Source organism: Indicator indicator, chromosome 24, assembly GCF_027791375.1.
Source record: "Indicator indicator isolate 239-I01 chromosome 24, UM_Iind_1.1, whole genome shotgun sequence".
Lineage (NCBI taxonomy): Eukaryota > Metazoa > Chordata > Aves > Piciformes > Indicatoridae > Indicator > Indicator indicator.
The window spans coordinates 14349633-14369317 of NC_072033.1; the positions used below are offsets into that span (position 1 = coordinate 14349633).

General features: G+C 54.1%; 2 protein-coding genes across 2 annotated transcripts; one reads left to right on the forward strand and one right to left on the reverse strand.

Moving 5' to 3' along the window:
* Nucleotides 1–468: 468 nt before the first annotated feature.
* Nucleotides 469–15294, reverse strand: MYBL2 (MYB proto-oncogene like 2). Its single transcript, XM_054391992.1, has 14 exons — nt 15275–15294; nt 14514–14607; nt 12879–12950; nt 12456–12548; nt 10537–10757; nt 10225–10381; nt 9412–9681; nt 7332–7718; nt 5944–6083; nt 4639–4738; nt 3960–4073; nt 2251–2367; nt 1871–2017; nt 469–597 (listed from the first exon to the last, which is right to left on the reverse strand). Exons 1-14 carry the CDS (start codon nt 15292–15294, stop codon nt 469–471), a joined length of 2061 nt encoding a protein of 686 aa, XP_054247967.1.
* A 2824-nt stretch (nt 15295–18118) lies between these two features.
* On the forward strand, nt 18119–19069 carry LOC128974965 (uncharacterized). Its single transcript, XM_054391744.1, has one exon. The coding sequence runs from the start codon at nt 18119–18121 to the stop codon at nt 19067–19069; it is 951 nt and encodes a 316-aa protein (XP_054247719.1).
* Nucleotides 19070–19685: the final 616 nt, after the last annotated feature.

A 19685-nucleotide genomic window follows, 5' to 3' on the forward strand; every position in this document is an offset into this window, starting at 1 on the left:
AACCACTGCATCCCTGGGGAGACACAAGACATGCAGGATCCTTCACAAAAGCCATTTTTGAGGTACCAGAGTGTCCAGCAAGAAATCCAGGCAGGCTGGGAGGTGTCCACCACCTCTGCACACGCTGCTCTGTGCTGCTGGGTGGCTGAGTGCTTCTGCTGTACCAAAGCCAGGCCTTGCTGCTTGCTCTCCAGCCCTCCCTTGGCTGCCTGTCCATCATGAGCCCCAACCTTGCAATCCACACACTAGCCAGCACTTAGCCCAAGCTGTAACAATATTAAAAAAAAAAAAAAAAATCTACCTGGGAGCAGAAGGAAAAACTCCACCTCACACACTACAGCCTTGCAGAGGTTATTTGTTCTGTAGTTCCCCCCTTCCCTCATGACAAAAAAAAAAATAACCATGAAAAAAAAAATCTTTAAAGCAATAAAATAAAATAAAATTTAAAAAAATAAGCAGAACAATCCTTCATGACAAGATTAAGGTCCTTGATGTGTGACTCTGTTTCAGCATGCCCAAAAACTGTCGAGCTTTCTCCTGCATGAAGAGTTGGTCTTGGGTTCCACCACAGGCTACTGCTTTCCAAGCCCTGGTCATCTAGAAGGAAAAGAAAGCAAATGGTAAGGGAGAAGATGAACACCACATCCATGTCCTGTTTAAAAAGACAGCAAAAATAAATCCCAGGACCCCAGGGTGATGAGGGTTGGAATCATCTAGGGATCATCTAGTCCAAGCAGCCTGCTAAAGCAGGGGCACCCACGGCAGGGTGCCCAGGATGGCAGTGTCCAGGCAGGTTTGGAATCTCTCCAGAGGAGGAGGAGAAATGGAAGTGTTTAAGCAGGGTTTATAATGAGAAGGGGAAGGCACTCTCTGGATGAGCAGCATTTGTTTATCAGAAGGAAAAGCTTTCACAAGACAGTTCTAGTCCAGGGAAAGATGCAACCTCCAGTCCTGAAGACTAAGCCAAGGTTGTTCAGCAAGGCTCAGTAAGAGCACCCCCACACTAGCCCCCAGCTGCAGCTTCCCCCCTCACCAGGGAGATCACCAATTTCCATCCCCACTCAAGCTACCAGAGAGCTCCCATGACTTGGCCCAAGGCAACACCTGCAAAATGGTCCAAATCTCCTTCTCCAAAGCCATGCTAACAAAGCAAGGAGCTCTCTGCCTGCAAATACAGGGAGTGGGGAAGATTTGAGAGCACAAGGAAATGTTTGCACCCCACAGGGCATTTGCAGCTGCTGTGACTCCAGCACAAGCCAGACACAACTGTGTGGAGCTGAGGAAGAGAGCAGCTGTAAGAGCACCATCCTCAGCACAAGGCCCAGGGTGGCACACTTCAGCTGAGCTCTGAGCTGCCATGGGCTCAGGTATGCTGCAGAGCAAAGCCAGCCTGTGCTGCCCACAGCACACAGCCTTCACCAGCACCTAGAGACACCCTAAAAATCACAGGGGTGGAAGCCACCTTTGGGGTTAGCATTTACACAGCACTTGGCAGACTTGCTATGCCCAGAGAACAAGAAAGATGAGCCTGCTGAGGAGAGCTCACTGGAAAAAGGGAGGTTGACTTCACTGCTGGATCAATCCTCACACTTCCTTGATGGACTGGGAGAAGCAGCAGCCTCCCAGGGCCAAACATGCTAAGCAGGCCACAGCTGTGATCTACCAGAGGGCTCTGAGCCCCAGCAGAAAAGCAGGATTGCAAAGAAGCAGGAGGAAGCTGTAGCTCAGCATCTCCAAACCTTGGTGCTAAGACAGCCCTGATGCCTACACAGGAGTGCACAGCAGTGCTTCATCTCCTCACTCCTCCTCCTGAGGAGGGACAAGGGCAGCACTACCAGCTAACCTCCTGACTGGGAAGCTGTGGGCTTACTGGTGCTGGTGGTCTGAAGTGGCTTGGCATTTTCCTGTAGGACATTTTCTCTGGCTGCACTTGCACAAAGGCCCTGTTGAGCAAACCACTGTCATTCTTCCTGCTGGAGGAGGAGAGGTTCAGGGACCTTGACAGGAAATTCACAGGCTGCAAAGAAGAAAGAAAAAGGAAAAAAAACAGGACAAAAATGTAAGAATCAAGTTTATTTGCCCCAAAAGAAATACTTGGCCTGGCCAAAAGGCCAGCTAACAAGTCCAGCCCTTCAGCCACATCCACATGTGCTGTTCACAGGCAGCTCTAGGTGGCAAAGCTCCCACCATGGCTCTGTGCTGACTTTCTTTGGAGTAGGAGCTGGCTCCAGCCCTGCTGTGAGCCCTCACCTGAGCTCTTTTGAAGCAGACATTCTTGGGCAGGGCAGGCATGTTCTGTGTCATGTCTTCATCCACAATGTCCAGGGCCAGCGACTTCCGGACCTTCTTGATGGGACTCCTGCGCAGCTGTGGGGACAGGTTTGAAACAGTTGTCACCAGCAGCCACCCCAGGGACCTCCCACCCCAAGGGCCCAGGTTGGAACAGTTGTCACCAGCAGCCACCCCAGGGACCTCCCACCCCAAGGGCCCAGGTTGGAACAGTTGTCACCAGCAGCCACCCCAGGGACCTCCCACCCCAAGGGCCCAGGTTGGAACAGTTGTCACCAGCAGCCACCCCAGGGACCTCCCACCCAGCACACACCATCCCAATGCTGCACTGCCCCCATGGGAAGGCCACACACTGCAGTCTTTCCCACCACAGGGCACTGCAGCTTCCAGGGCTCTCCTCCTGGCACCAACAGCCACTGATTTCATAGAAGCACAGAAGGGTTTCAGTTGGAGAAGCCCTTGAAGATCATCCTGTCCAACCCTTTTCTAGCTCGGCCAAGGCTGGTGCTAACCCATGTCCCTCAGCACATCTCTGCCTCTTTTAAACACCTCCAGGAATGGGGATTCAACCACCTTCCTGGGCAGCCTGTGCCAGTGGTTGAGAACCCTTTCATGGAAGTCTCTTCTACTACCCAACCTAAACCTCCCCTGGTGCAACTTGAGGCCATTTCCCCTTGTCCTATCACTTGTTACCTGAGAGAAAAGACCAACACACACCTTGCTCCAGTCTCCAAGGAGTGGTAGAGAGAGAAGCTCTCCCCTCAGCCTCCTTTACTCCAGGCTAAACACCCCCAGGTCCTTCAGCTGCTCCTCATCAGCCCTGTTCTCCAGACCCTTCCCCAGCTTTGCTGCCCTTCTCTTGGCACTTGGCCTTGGGCCATTGATCCAGCCTGCCCAGGTCCCTCTACAGAGCCTGCCTACCCTCAGGAAGATCAACACTCCCTCCCAACTTGGTGGCATCTGCAAACTTACTGAGGGTAAGATCACCCTCATCATAGAATCATAGAATCAGTCAGGGTTGGAAGGGACCACAAGGATCAGCCAGTTCCAACCCCCCTGCCATGGCCTGGGACACCTCACACTGGATCAGGCTGGCCAGAGCCTCATCCAGCCTGGCTGCAAACACCTCCAGGGATGGGGCCTCAACCACCTCCCTGGACAACCCATTCCAGGCTCTCACCACTCTCACGGGGAAGAACTTCTTCCTCACTTCCAGCCTGAATCTCCCCACTTCCAGCTTTATTCCATTCCCCCTAGTCCTATCACTACCTGAGAGCCTAAAAATCACTGATAAAGATACTAAGCAAACAGGTCCCAGCAGTGAGCACTGTGGAACATGACTTGTTACTGGACAGCAGCTCAAAGACAAAGCTCCTTTCAGCAGGAAAGGGAAGCTACCAAAGCCTTCCCACAGCATTCTGAGTGCCCAGCTTGCCACAGATGCTGCACACTACCATGGGTCTCTCTAGTCATGGCATAGGACATGGCATCTCCTACCATGCTCTGAGTTCATCCTAACCAGGACATAGCAGGCCTTAACCTCAGGCACCTCTCACTGATTAAAAGGCAGTAGCCACAGGCCAAAAAACTTTTTGGTATCAATGACAGGGTGAACAAAACTGGGCAGAACATCCCTCAGGCAGCAGGGTCTAGTTGTAAAATCATCTCACCCCTTGTTTCCTCTTCTGCTTCTCAGGCTTCACATCATCCTCTATGATAAGTTCAATGCCAGCTTCACTTCGAAGCACCTCTTTCAAGTCTTCTTCCAGGTGAGGAGTCTGGGGCTGGTGTGAAAAGGAGGAGCACAAGACAGTCACAGTTGGTATGCTGGGCAGACCCACAAGGGCTTCTCTCGAGGGATAATGGGGAAAGGGGAGCCCACTGTGGGAGGACAAGCACAAAACCCAGGTGGAAATGACAGATGTGTTGGGCTGACAGATTTACAGGATCTTCAGGCATGAGAGACTCATCAGCTGAACCCTAGATGTGCCATCAAGAGAGCTGGGATACTGGCAGCTGCCATCCCCACAACACTCACAGGAAGAGGCCCAGTTCCTCAGAGGTGCCAGGTCCTTGTTTTCCCTCAAGGCCATCAGCAGCCAAACACTGACCCTGATTCAGGGGCAGGTTTGGGTATTCTGAGCTGGTTTACAGAGGAGCTGAAGTCCTTGTGGCTACTTACAGTGAGATGTTCACCATCCCAAGGTCCCCTTCAACCCTCCCACCTCAGCCTGACACTACCAAGCAATGTTTTACTCCAGCACAGATAACAGCAGGCTCACAGCTCTGCTGCCACCTCCCCCATGTCTCTTTGTTTCCACCACCACCAAGTACCAGCCCAACACTCACCAGGGGCTTAATTGGTCCATATTTCTCTAGGGCATTTTTGAAAGGTGTGGGGGTGTGAGGGGTGTTGTCCACCACATACTTCTGATCTGGTGTGACAAACCTGGCAGCAGAGGGGGAAAGATGAAGGATCAGACATGCTGTAACCCACACAAAGCACCCCCACCCTTCTAAGACCTCTCCTTACATGAGCCACTTGCAGAGAGAGGTGGCAGCAGCAGAAGAAGCTTCTGCCTGGGCCTGAAGCAGGGCAAACAGGCAGAGAGGAGCCTTTAGCATGGAAAACCTTCAGCTGTGCCAGCTACCAAGCATCCCTGCACAGCAGTACAGCACCACCCTGGCACAGGCAGCATGCAGCAGGCTAGCCCTGCTCTGCAGTGCTTCTGCTGGTGGATCTACTCAGGCCCAGCACAGGCTTGTGACAGTCACAGCTAGACCAGCAGAAGTCCTGAGTGCAAATGCACTTAGAGCAGGCCAAGGAAGCTCAAACTGCCTGGACAGGAGAGCTGCTCTGGACCATGCCAACAGCAGAGTGGTTTTGCTAGCACAGCCAGCACCCCCAAACACTGCACTGCTTCAGCCTTCAGTATTTGAAGGGAGCTGATGAAGAGGGACTCTTTACAAAGGCATGGAGTGACAGGATGAGGGGGAAAGGCCTCTACCTGGAAGAGGCTACATGTAAAATTAGGTATTAGGAGGAGGAAATTCTTCACCACAAAGATGGTGAGACACTGGAACAGGTTGCCCAGAGAAGCTGTGGAGGCTCCAAGCCTGGAAGTGTTCAAAGGCAGGTTGGATGGGAACCTGAGCAGCCTGATTTAGCAGGAGGTGTCCCTGACCATGGCAGGTGGGTTGGAACTGATGATCTTTAAGGTCCTTTCCAACCTAACATATTCTGTGGTTCAGCCTGCCAGCAAAACACCCCCTGTGCAGATCAGCCCTTCACACCTGCCTGGTAGTGGCCCTGGACTGCCTCTTAGGTCAGGCAAGGCAGAGGGTGCAGAGCCAAAGAGATGGATCTGAGGAAATCCAACCCCTTCCCTGCTGGCACAGGGCTCACACCAACATTTCCCAGACAAAGGCAGCAAGAGTCCACCCAGCAGCTGAGCACAGCACTGGTCACTTGGCTGCACCCCCAATCAGATGGGACAACTGTTCCCTGCAGCTCACAGGAACTGCCTCTGGGAGGGGGTAACTCTGGTGTAAGGACATGCCCCAGCCTGCCCTGCCCCTCTCAGCAGTGTCAGGACAAGTAGTGGAGATGCTGCTCAGGTGAGGACGAGGGAGCAAGAGGAGGAAAGGACTTACGCTGAGTTCTTCTGGAGCAGAGGGGTCTTGTCCCTGTGCAGGGGGGTGGTGACAATCACCTTCTGACTGCACACAGGTGTGGAGGTCAGAGATGGGTTCTCCAGTTCCAGTGTATCCTGTTTGGTCCAAAAGTTTAAGAACTGCACAGCACAGGAAAGAAAGAAAGAGAGGAGAAGACTCATCTTAGCACAGCATCTCAAGTCATTGCTTTTTCCTAAATGGCAGGGAAAACCTGAGGCAGGGAAAACCTGAGGCAGGGAAAACCTGAGGCAGGGAAAACCTGAGGCAGGGAAAACCTGAGGCAGGGAAAACCTGAGGCAGGGAAAACCTGAGGCAGGGAAAACCTGAGGCAGGGAAAACCTGAGGCAGGGAAAACCTGAGGCAGGGAAAACCTGAGGCAGGGAAAACCTGAGGCAGGGAAAACCTGAGGCAGGGAAAACCTGAGGCAGGGAAAACCTGAGGCAGGGAAAACCTGAGGCAGGGAAAACCTGAGGCAGGGAAAACCTGAGGCAGGGAAAACCTGAGGCAGGGAAAACCTGAGGCAGGGAAAACCTGAGGCAGGGAAAACCTGAGGCAGGGAAAACCTGAGGCAGGGAAAACCTGAGGCAGGGAAAACCTGAGGCAGGGAAAACCTGAGGCAGGGAAAACCTGAGGCAGGGAAAACCTGAGGCAGGGAAAACCTGAGGCAGGGAAAACCTGAGGCAGGGAAAACCTGAGGCAGGGAAAACCCTCCCATACCAAGTGGCACAAGAGGGATCTGTCCCAGTACAAAGCAGGGCTGCTCACATGGACTCACCCAGTACTGTACATGGACAGACACATGAAAGCTGTCAGAAGTTGCCTCACACCTACAAAGATCATTCACTTCCCATAAGGGAGGAGCTGATATGACACCAAGCAGCTACAGGGTAGGAAAGAAGTCTCTCCTTGCATTAGTCCAGAGAAGACCAAACAAATGGTGAAGGAGACAATGCCAGCCTACCAAAGGCTATTCCCTGGGGACAGAAGCAATGCCCTGGGGACAGAAGGAATCACACCCTGCAGCAGGCAGGCACACAGATCTGCACAGTGGTGCTTCTTCCTCAGAGTGGGCACACACACCCTGCCCACCACACAGGGTAACTGGGCTTCCCTGGCACTGCAAGTGCTCCCAGAGGAGCTCCCAGACACAGGCACTAAAGATTGTCAGAACCCAACTCTGCACCTTGCTTTGGCACAGACACACCCTGTGCACTGGCACTGCCTCATCCAAGGGAGGAGAAACACAAAGCTGGCAGAGCTGATGGGAAAACCTGGCATGAAAGCAACTAGACAATGCACTAACAGGGTTATCAGCTCACAAGTGAGCCCAAGCAGAGCACAGCCTGGGCTCTGCCATCGCTCTGTACCTGAGATGGAGAGAAAGGCAGCGTCTTGACAGGGGTGCTCTTGGGTGTCATGCTGTTGCAGGAGTCAAGGAAGGAGAGGCTGGTGCTGGTGGCATTCTCTGTGACAGGGGAAAGGTTGATCTTCCTCTTCTTCTGCCTCTTCAGCACGGAGGGGGGCGTGCCAAAGCTCCCCTCGGCGTGGGGGGAGATGGGGATGAGCTCCCCCTTGCTGCTCCTGCTCAGGTCAGAGATGGTGTGGCCATCCAGGCGGTACTCAGTGATGTTGGGCAGGGATGGCACTGGCTTGCTGGGGGTTTGCCTCACGGGGCTGTTGCTGCTGCTGCTGCTGCCAGCAGAGGGTTCCTCAGGCAGGTCAAACTGGGTCAGGTCACACCACCCATCCGGGTCCTGCACACAAGGGGAACCATCACAGAATCGTTTTGGTTGGAAGAGAGCTTTGAGATCATCCCCCAGTCCAACCAGCAGTGCCAGCTCACCACCAAATCACCACTAACCCATGTCCCTCAGCTCCACATCTACACAGCTTTGAAACCCCTCCATGGTTGGGAACTCCAGCACTGCCAGCTCACCACCAAATCACCACTAACCCATGTCCCTCAGCTCCACATCTACACAGCTTTGAAACCCCTCCATGGTTGGGAACTCCAGCAGTGCCAGCTCACCACCAAATCACCACTAACCCACATCCCTCAGCTCCACATCTACACAGCTTTGAAACCCCTCCATAGATTGGAACTCCAGCAGTGCCAGCTCACCACCAAATCACCACTAACCCATGTCCCTCAGCTCCACATCTACACAGCTTTGAAACCCATCCATAGATTGGAACTCCAGCACTGCCCTGGGCAGCCAGGGCCTGACAACCCTTATGGGGAAGAAATTGCTCCTCATGTCCAACCTAAACCTCCCTTGGTGCCACTTGAGGCCAGCTGCCCAGGAAGAGAAACTAAGCAGCCAACTGATGCAGATGTGGAGGTGTGAGATTGGACCAGCTTCTGCAAGGAGCCTGGCTGGAGAAGAGTTCAAGCCCTGCTCCCCTCCACAGCCAGCACAACTGAGAACCAGGCCAGGAAACAGACCCAGCTGAAAGCTGCTGCTTGTGCACAGGGCACATTTCCCTCTTTCTGCAAAGCTGGTTTCCCAGCTCAGTTCACAGCACAGCTGCACAAACAGCTGCACCCCCGCACAGAAGGGGCAAAACAAAGCAGCTGGGGATGGGTCTGGCAAGAGGGTTGAATGAAGGGACTGTCACCAAACACCAACACACAGCCACATCAATGCAGCTGGGCACACAGCTCTGCTGTAGCCACCTTGTTGAGAGTAGATTAAAAATAACCAGATCAGTTCAGAGAGAGCTCCTTCACAGCTCAGCCCCACCAATACCCAAGGCACCCTACAACAAGCAGGCCCCTAAGGACCCACCGTTAAGCCTCGGGCACAGGCTCTCTGCCCTCCTATACACATGCAAGGTGGATCCTTCACAGCTAATCAGCTCATCAGCTCCTCAGGCAGGGTGGTGCTCACAGTGACACTGCCCTCAAGGGCAGCCAAGTGCTCTGGCAATTCCAGCCAGCCTGCTCTGCTGCTTGACTGGCCCCAAAAAAAATCACTGGTTTCAGTGAAGCTACCTTCACTGAAAGCAAATGGTGGTAGCACTCCAGCACGAGGGGGTCTGTCCTGTATACATCTGGGCCTGGCCTGTTCCCAGTCGGTCCTGTCCCATCCCATCCCATAATAGGAGGGAAAGGAACACCAGTGAGCATGAGCCTGAACTGTTGTGAGACAGAGCTGAGAACACTGACTGCTAAAGGTCTTGGGATTAGATTTGCCAGCACCTACAGTCTCCCATACCAGGAGAGCCCATGCCCAAGGACATCCACCTAGGGAAATTTCCAAGCCCAGAGCTGGCCTAATCCAGTCCTGGAAGAGAGATGGTGGGAAGCCACGAGCCAATGACACAGCCAGCTCTCCTCAGGATGCCCGTGGTGAAGAGCAAGGGGACCCACTAAATTCATTCAGGGGAAAAAGATGGGGCTCAGTCTCCCTGTGTTAGCTGGAAGAGCAAAGGGCTGTTACTTACAGATTCAATCATATCCAGTGCTTCAGTGAAGGCTGGCACAGAGGATGGGTACAAATAGCTGGCAGCTTCAACCACCCACTTGTAGGGTGAGGTGACAGATGAAGAGGCATCCTCAGGCACTGCATCCTCCTGGGTACCCTCAGGGTTGATCTCTGCCAGTTCAGCAGCTGGCAGCTCCAAGGGTAGCTCCTGCACACCTGTCACTTCCTCATCACTGGCATCCTCTTCCTTTATTTCAGAGACATTGACTGGCCAGTTGGGAAGGACACTCTTTACACACACAACAAAGAAAATCCAGCCATTAGCAGAAACCAAGGGAAATGCCAAGCCTGAAGACAAGGAGCAGGAGTCCCTGGACACATTCAGCCCCACCTGTTCTACCTCTCATTCAGTTCTTTCACATTCCCATTCTCCCTCTGTCCCATAAAACATCTGAGCAAGAAACTGTGAAACACAACAAGCACAGGACTGTTGAACCAAAGATTTCACTTTACAGTATCCCAGGAGAAAGCTGAACAAAGGCTGAGCAGGGAGCACTAATCCTGCATTTCCTGCTGTCCAAGGGTCTGCCTGTGCAAACCACACACTTTCTGCAAGAACAAAACCACATGTGTACTTCCCCTGCTTCTTTATTTTTAGAAACAAGGAACACAACATCTCTTCACCATGCCCCCCACACTGTCTGAAGCAGCCTCCTTCACCCACCAGCAATAGCACAACAGAGCCAAAACCATTTTGGGTCTCCAAGACAAGCCTGTTAGCAGAGCAGGGCGGTTGGCACAGCTGCCTGTTGTAAAGGTGCTGGTGCAGTACCTGGCTGTCAGCTTTCATCTGGCTTTGGCTCTCTTTGTCATCCACCTCCACAAGCAAGTACAGCGACTTGGATTCTTTAGTTTCATTGAAGAAACCTCCCGTGTCCACCTTCCGCTTGATGGTGGAGTTCCAGTGATTCTTCACAGCATTGTCAGTCCTGCAGAAGAAGAGAATAAAAACCCCACCATTTACAGCAGCCTGAAAGCACAGCTACCAGCTCCTACATGCTCTCAGCCCCATCCTGTGAGCCCGACAGGTGCACCTCCTCAGCTCACCCAGCTGTGAAGGCACCAGCGAGCAAAGAGGTCCTACCTCCCAGGCAGCAGCTTGGCAATCTCAGCCCAACGGTTGCCCAGGACCTTGTGGGCCTCAAAAATGATGCGATCCTCCTCCTCTGTCCACGAGGACTTCTTCACCTCAGGGTTGAGGTGGTTATGCCACCGCTCCCGGCACTGCTTCCCCAGCCGCCCCTTCAGGTGCTTGGCTATCAGCGTCCACTGCTTGGTGCCGTATTTTTTAACCAGTTCGATGACCTTTGAGGAGTGGGGAGGGAAACAAGGAAATGGAAGAAGGGAGGGGAAGGTCAATACAGTCATCTCCAGGCTTTGCTCTTCACCTCTCTTTGGAGCAGGTTGAAGCAGACAGGAAGTTGCTCCTTAGGAGGGATCCAGCTCTGCCAATGAGGTGAACCAGTGCCTGAGAGCAATGACTGAGCCACGCTTCTGAGAGGCTGTTGCCATGCAGACTGTGTGCCACATGGCACCTGTGAAAGCAGAGGAAGGGGAGACTGGCAGGTGAACCAGGGGCAGAGGGGCCCAGATTTAGGCACACATGGCCATTTCTGAACAAGGGCCAAATCTGATATGCTCCAATGCTCCTCTGCCCTCCCTATTAAGAGCTTGGCTGCACGATAACATTCCCTATCAGCCCTGCACTCATCTGCACACTGGGCACAGCCTCTTTTTAACTGTGCCACACCAAGCACAGGACAGGGCTGCAGCTCCATGCCCTGCTAGCACCAGGATGTACATCATGACCTCCAAAGCATAAAACCAAAAATGTTCCTTAAGAGCCACCCACTTTGTCACTTCCTCTTCACCCAGGGCTTGGTCATGTCTGCCTGAGGCTAATGCAAATCCTTCTGGGCACAGAATCTGTTCTGAGCCCCTGTGACATGCCCATGGCACAGTCAGGATGAACCAGTCTACTGCCTGCAACGTTCAGCCCACCAAAATCTTAGAGAGGAGACTGAACAGTTCTCCAAGAGCATTTCCACCCTGGCCAGCTGCACTCAGCTGAAAGTTGTGGGTAGGCAGCTGATGTTCACAATGCTCTTGGCTCATAACACATCCCTGCTGTAGACTCTTGACCATTAAGCAGAGACAAATGGACCAAAGACACCAATCTGAGGCACAGGTCAAGAAGCTGAAGTGCTTGCAGGGAAAAGCAATGTGCAGTGTTGAGAGGAGAAAGCTGGAGCCCAGCCTGGCCAGAATGGGCAGACTGGCAGAGTCAGGACATGCAAAGAGAAGGGGAAAGCAGGCAGCAACTGCTCTGCTGTAGAAAGGTGGAAGGACATCATGAGAAGCTTCCTTAGGACATTCTTGACAGAACACAAAGATAAGAAGCAAAAAGTACTGTTACAGCCTGTAATGGGAACAAAATGGAAAGAAATGGGGCAGCAAAAGCATTACAAAGACAAAGGAGAACATCTTGCAGGGAAAAAAAAAAAGCTTGGTACAAGTTGGAAAGTTGGAATTCACTCCAGCTTCTCAGAAGCACATCAGTATGATGAGGCTGAGCTGGCCTCTCTCAGCTCACTCTAGAATCAGCAAAGAAAGAGGCTCATAAAGTCAGGATCACCCAGACATCACACACCCACTGCAGCCTGTCTACTGTGGCACAGGAAATGCCAGTTGTGTTTTGCCTTCAGTCCAGCATGGCAGGTCAGGTCGAGGCAGATGAATTGAATCCCTTCTCTGCTCTCTCCCTTGGCAGCCTACTGCAGCAGCACTGTGTGAAAAGGAGATGTTTAGCTGAAGAGGCATGGAGCTGCTCCAGCACATCATGACCATGGCTGCATTGGGCTGCTCAGAACAGGCCAGAGTTGCTCTCAGTGTTATTCCCCACTTGAAAGAATTACCCACAGCTTACAAAGAGACACAAGGGTCTGACACATCCAGACAGCCACAGTCCAGCACTCAGATCCTCTCCTTTCAGCTCTGACTTACCTTTTGGTCCTCCTCTTTGGTCCATGGGCCCTTAACCAAGTCTGGATTCAACACTCTCAGCCACCGGTACTGACACTGCTGATCGCTGCGATTCTAGGAGGGATGAGAGGAGCCACAGGTCAGAGCAGAGGCTCCAAAGGCAGCCCCCACACACACACAGGCTGTCCCCCAAGAACATGCAGAAGCACAGGAAGAGTACATGCTATGATTAGCACAGAGACAGGCACCTCAATTTCTCACCCCAGTTCCAACACTTGCCCTTGAAGGTCCCCCAATCCAGGAAGGAAGGAGCACATGGAACTGCAGCCACAGAACAGCCTCCCACTGTGCAAGCTGCTGCACAGACACAGGGAACCCAGAGCAACCAGCACAAGGAGCAACATGCAAACTCTGCCATGCCCAGCTGGGCAAGGAGGCACTTACAGGAAAGTGACTGGCCAGGAACTTCCAGTCATTCTGCCCATAATGTCTTACTAACATCTTCAGCTGCTCGTCCTGCAGAGAACAAAGACATTCATTTACACATCCACTGAGGAAACACAGGCACCTCTGGGCTGAGAGCATCAAGGGAACAAGCTGGGTATTATGTCAAGAAGAGTGGTTTTGCATTTTGTGTTCAGGGAGGGAACTCACACTATCCTTTAGCAGTGTTCCAGTACATGGAGCCCAGGTAGAACCATAGAACTGTTTAGGTTGGAAGTCATTTAGGTCATCAAGTCCAACCACTAACACAGCACAGCCAGGTCGACACTAAACCACATCCCTCAGCACCACATCTACACAGCTTTTCAATCCTTCCAGGAATGGGGATTCCACCACTGCCATGGGCAGCTTGTTCCAGGCCTTGACAACCCTTTCAGGGAATAAATTTTCCCTCATGTTCTACTTGAACCTCCCCTGGGGCAACCTGAAGCCATTTTCTCTCATCCTGTCACTTGGGAGAAGAGACCAACACTCTCCAACCTCCTCTCAGTTTGTTGCAGAGAGTGAGAAGGTCTCCCCTCAACCTCCTTTTCTCCCAGCTAAACAACTCCTGTTCCCTCAGCCACTGTTGATAGAACTCATTCCCCAGAGCCTTCACTAGCTTTGCTGCCCTTGTCTGGGCCTGCTCCAGCACCTCAATGCCCTTCTGGCAGTGAGGGGCCCAAAACAGAACACAGCAATTGGAACAGCTTGCTTATGCACTCTGCACTAGGGCAAGCTCATACAGCAAATACAAAACAGAGCTCAGCTCTGTTCCAGTCCAGTCTGGCTCAAACCTTCTGGCCAAGGCTACCTGTTCATAGAGCCCAGTACACCCCTGACCAGACAGTCCATCTCCCAGCTCAGCCACTGCTTTTTGCCTGGCCAGGAAAGCTGACAGGTTTAAGTATATCAGCAGTAGCTCAGTGGTCTACTGCCTTTCAGTGCTATAGAACCCCACAGCACTTCTCTCCTGAAGCCTGCCCACACTTACAGCTCACAGAAAGCCCACTACAGGTGTCTCACGCCTGTGTGCTGTGGCTGGGAAAACTTAAGGCATGAAATCATTACCTGCTTTGATCTCAGCACAAAGACCTCTTTACTTGGTGTTCTGACCCCAGGGCAGATAGGACAACTTGTAGTCCTCACACAGAAGAAAAATGATGGAGAGACTGGCAGGAGGGAAGAGAACATCCCAACTAGTTTCAGGCTCTCAGCCAAGATAACTAAGCCATGATCCCAACAATCTCAATGCTCCCTGCTTTTGCTAGAGATAAGGGAGGGCATTTCCAGAGTGCAAGTTAGCTTCCTGGAGGCCTCAGCCATTCCTTGGAACTTTGCTCATAAGAGAGCTGAGGGCATCAGATGGTTGGAGTTCTTGCTTTCCAAGCTACACTTCCAACTCCCACATATCTCCCAGCCTCATAAAGACCTTATCTCACACCAGGAAAAGAGACATATGGCCTTCTCCAGACGCAAGGCAGCAGGAGGTGGTGCTGTGACCAGGAGGTAAGAACTGGGGTGGAACCACTAAGCCCTGGGTGCCATGTCAGAGGCCTACCCCAAAGCATATGCTCTCACCAAGTTCCTACTCACCTCTTCTTGTGTCCATTTGATTTTGCACCTGCCATCCCGCTGCTCTGGCACATCTGAGTCAGTGTCCTGGTAGTGCAGCTCATCCTGGTCCTCACTAGAAAGGAGCAAATGAAGGTAAAAATGCAGCAGAGGGAACAACTTCCATCATGCAGATCTAAGCTCCAGATCTATTCCAGCATTGAGCCTGAATACTTCACATCCACTCAGACCCCCTCCCCAGGTTTAAAGGAGTCCCTCAGCATTTAGCTCCTGCTGCATTCTAGCAGCTTTTATGCTGTCCAGAGCAGGGAAAGGAGCGTTTCTCCCACTTTCTACCCTCTCCTGTCCCTCTGGGAGGGCACTGGCTCCATTTCCCCTCCTTACAGTTCACCAGGCCCTCGGACAGCTGTATTAAAAATAGAGGAATTAAGAAACAGCCAGAGGCAGGCAGCCAGTGCTGGGAGAGCAGCTGCCTGCACATCGCCCCCCACCCCCCGACTCCCACACTGCCCTGTCACCCCCTGCTCCCAGGCAGACACAGCCAGGCCCTCACCCAGCTCCTGGGTAGGGCCAAGATGCTCCTTTTGAGCGGGCCTCGCTCCAGGAACGGGACTGCCGGGGTTGCGGGGCCGCGGCCCTGCATGCAGCCCGCCAACCCGCTTGCCCAGGTGGAGAGCGGGAACGGGCTCAGCCCGCGCTGCGCAGAGGGACATCCCCGGCACTGCCCCGCTGCGGCGGGAAGGCGCGGGGCCGCCACACGGAACCTCAGGGACTGCACTCACCCGCGGCTGCGGCGCGCCATGGCGGGGCCGGGGCCGGGGCCGGGCCCAGCACCGGGAGCGGGACGCGGCAGGGCCGGGCGGCGGCGGCGGCGGCGCCACTTTTCCTATCTCGCGCCAACAGCGCCCCCCCTGCGCGGGGCTGGGCCGCGCATGCGCGGGGGCGCCGCCCGCACAAAGAGGCGCGCGCGGGAGGGCGCCCGCTCGCACCGCCCCTGGGCGCCCGTCCGGCCCCGAGCCCCGCTAAAGAGACGGGGGGCAGCACGATCCCCATCTCCCCACGTTACCTCTGCCCTTGCAGCACCCAGAAAGGTGGCTTCGGGGTCCCCCGAGCAGCCCTCAGGGCACGGCTATGCTCAACCATGGGCAGCGAGCTCCTGTAGCCACAGCCCTGCCCGCCTCATGCAATAGCCACAATACACGGGAACTACCTCCCGTCAAGACGGGCCCAAAAAAAACCCTATTAAATGTACCAAGCCACCTTCCCCACGGGGCTTCTGCAGTCCCGGGGGTGCGCTATAGAGTCCCTCCGGAGAGGAGGAGGCTGGTCCTTCCTGGAGGCGGCCAGCACGGCTCAGCTCTTCCCGCGGCCAGGCAGCGGCGCTGTGACACCACACGGCGAGAGCTCCCCGCTGACAGCTACTGACACACCGACACCTGATACTCCGTGCTTCGGGCGCCAGGCTGCCTTCACGGGGCCGGTGCACGCACACAGCATAGCCCAGCCAGTGCCCACAGAATCGCACAACCCCAGCGTGGTGGGGGTTGGATGGGACCTCTGGAGGTCGTCTAGTCCAACCCCCTGCTAAATAAAGCCGGGGCACCTACAGCAGGGTTCGGAATGCCTCCAGTGAAGACTTCATAACCTCTCTGGGCTGCCTCTTCCAGGACTCCAGCACTCTCATACCAAAGTTTTGCCTCATTTTCAGATGGAACTTCCTTGTGTTCCAGTATGTGTCCACTGCCCCTTGTCCTGTCACTGGGCACCACTGAAAAGAGTCTGGCCTCTCCCTCTTACCTGCGCACCTTTTTAGTTCTTGCTGAGCACTGATCAGATCCCCTCTCAGGCTGCTCTTCTCCAGACTAAACAACCCCAGGGCTATCAACCTTTCCTCCTCAGAGATGCTCCATGCCCCTCAGCATCTCTGTAGCCTTTACTGGACTCTCTCCAGTAGTTTCCTGTCTCTCTTGACCTGGGAAAGCCCAGAACTGGATGCAGTACTCCAGGTGTAGCTTCACTAGGGCAGAGTAGAGGGGGAGGAGAACCTCCCTTGACCTGCAGGTACATTAGTACTGCTTGCCTTGGCCATGGGGACACATTGCTGGCTCAAAGCAAGAGCTGAAAAGGCCTTGGTTCTGTGTAAGCCCTGCTCAGCAATAGCTAAAAAATCCCTGTGCCATCAACACTGTTTGAAACACAAATCCTCTCTTGAACTGGGGAACCCAGAACTGGACATTGTATTACAAATGGGGTCTCACTATGGCACAGCAGAGGCAACACCATCTATGCTGTCCACATTAAGCTTCTGCTTGTAGATGTTCCAGGCTAGCATTTCAGAACAAGTACCACAAAATTCACCTTGTTAAGGATCCTGCCAGACTGTGTACAGGCAGGAAGGCTCTATGTATCCTTCTCATCCTCCTGCCACAGAGGACCACAACTCCTGCAGACACCCCTCTGCTCTCCAGGGCTGCCCACTTACAGGCTACAAACTCCACCAAGCCCTTGAAGGACTTCAGCAGGGAACCATGACCCACAGCCCCTACCCCTGAGCTTCAAATGAGCAAACACACCCCCCACCTCCCTCTCCCAAACTAGCTTAATTAGGAAATTAACTCATTAACGACTTAACCAGAAGTATAAAACTGCTAGAAGCAACACTAACAAAGAAGGATCAGGATCTCAAAGGGGGTTTCTGTGGAAGCTGAAGGTGAGTTATGCGCTTCAGTCTGTTCTCTTACCATGCAATTTTATTCTTCACATACTAATTTACCTACCTTTAAGGAAAGAGTACTTTAGTTTTATAAAGACTTTCCTTCTACACTGACCATACAACTCCTCTTGGCAGCAAATTCAGGAGGTTGGTTGGGGGTTTTTTATCTGTTTTTAAAGTGTTCAGTGTAAAAATGGCTTCAGCCCAAGGTAGCTGCTTTCTCTGACCTGCCAGTTTCCTTTGAGGTGAGAACTTCCCTTCCAGGTGGGAAGCATAAAGGAAACTTCTATTAGTGAATCAGAAGATAGGGTGTATGGCATGAGACCTGCCAGGAGGACCTGTCCCTCACGACCTCCCTGGGTGACCTGTGTGGGCTGTGGGACTGGCCTGCAGGTGAGGGCTGCCATGTAAGATAAGAGCTTCTCCTCACCTTCTCCCATCCTAACCAGAGCTTGGTTTCAGTGCCTCCCTCCCAGAGGGACTCAACTCTAACTGGGGCTAATGGTCCTCTGACTTGAGGAATGAGAGGACAAGCAGCTCCACCTCAGTACCACTAACAGATGAAAAGGTTTTCTGAGGCTCTCTACAGCGTGTACAAAGCTCTAAGTAGTGGTACCTGGGCTGAGGCTGAATAAATACAACTCTAGGGAGATTCCATGATGATCCCTCAGCAACAAGTAGGCCATGGTGCTTTTGTATTACTCTAAAAGCCAATGGCAGGTTGGGTGGCCACCTACCTGCCCTGTGTCCCACTCAGCTGCTCACTCCCCAGGGACAGCCAAATTAGGCTTGTGCAGAGAGCAGTCCTGCTACTCCAAGCTTGCAACTCTTTAATAAACACTAATGAACAAATAACTTGTTTGTTCTGACAGGAACATCCTCAATAAGCCTGACAGCAGTGGGACTCTGCACTATGCTGTCCACCAGGAGACATGGTACCAGCATCCTGACCGTAAAAGAAGTCCTGGAAAACGGGTTTGTGGCTGTGTCCTCCAGCCATATCCATCCTTCTCCTGTCCAAAGTTATTATGTGGACTTTAGCAGTGCTTCCAAACCAGATGCCTGGGAGGTTCTCATGGACTTGGACAATGCAACAAAAGGCAGTTCCCTGTGTGTTGTCAAGCAGTCAGAGTCTCTGAGCAACTGTGTGAAGACTGACCTGCACAGCCTCACCCAGAGCATCTCTGACCTCAGCCAAGCTACCTTTGACCTCTTTAATTGGCCTTGTGAGCACTCCAGCAGAGCTGGCTCCCTGATGGATATCGCCTTGCAGAACACCTCAACGCCATGCAAGAAAGAAAACCACCCCAAACTGCAGGAGAGCCTGCTCTCCAAGAGCACTGAGCTCATCAGTGACCTCTCAACCTTTGGGAAGACACCAGCACCCAGATGGGAGATCTCAGCAATAAAGGATCCCCTGGATACCAGCCTGTCCCTAGATGTAAGTGCTGAGGAGCTGAAGCTCATGGGATGCCCCAAATTGGACTCACCAACCCTGGAGACGTCTGTAGTAATTCCTCTGGCTTGGCCTGGAGCTTTCAAAAGGCATCCCACACTGCTCCACAGGTCTGTCACCCTCGAGACCCAGCTGAACGATCCTGACCCCATCCCTGTTTCTGCATCAGGCTCTGTGATGCTGCTGCCCTGGGGCACGGCGGGCTGCGAGGTGCCATCCTGGGGCCCTTCTGTGCCACAGAGGAGCGAGTGTGTGGAGCTGCCGCCCATCCATGCTGCGGCACAGCAGGTGAAGCCCTCCCGCCCTGCCCTGAGCCAGCGGCCGCTCACACCTGCTGACAGGTTCACTCTCTCCTCCCGGGGCGACAGACACGGCCAGCTGCTGGATGCAGGAGGCTCAGACTGGTGATGGAAGCCCCCAAAAGCCGGCACCAGCTCAGCAGCAGGCCTGCTGCCACCCGCCCCTTCGCACCCCCCGATCCTTGTTTGTTGTATTGATGCAATAAAGATTTGGATTTCACTCTGGGCCTGCTCTCTGACTGCCGGCCTGGCCCGCGGCTCAACACAGGCACAGCGCCGGGCGGGACCGCGAATGGGCCCAGCTGCCGGTTACGCCCCACCACGAGAGGCCAACTGCGGCCCCACAGCGCCCCACGGCCTCTCCGGGGCCGCCCCGCCCGTAGCTCCGCGGCCCGGCCGCCTTCACCCGCCCGCCGCCGCCACAAGATGGCCGGGCCCCGCCGATCCCTGCCCTGCGCGGGGAGCACCGAGCACCGCCACAGGCAGAGGCCCCACCGCTGCCACCGCCCCTGGCCAGCCCCGCTCCCAGGTGCGCGGCCCGCGGCAGCCCCGCCAGCCCCGCCCGCCCCCGTTACCGGGCAGAGGCGTCCGCGGAGGTCTCGGTGGCGATGGGGCGCCGGAGCAAGGCCCCGGCCCCTGCAGCCGGGCCATGGCGGCACAGCTGCCGGGGCCGGCCGGGTGCCGGAGCCCGCCGCTGCCCACGGGAAGCGCGGGCAGGGAGGCGG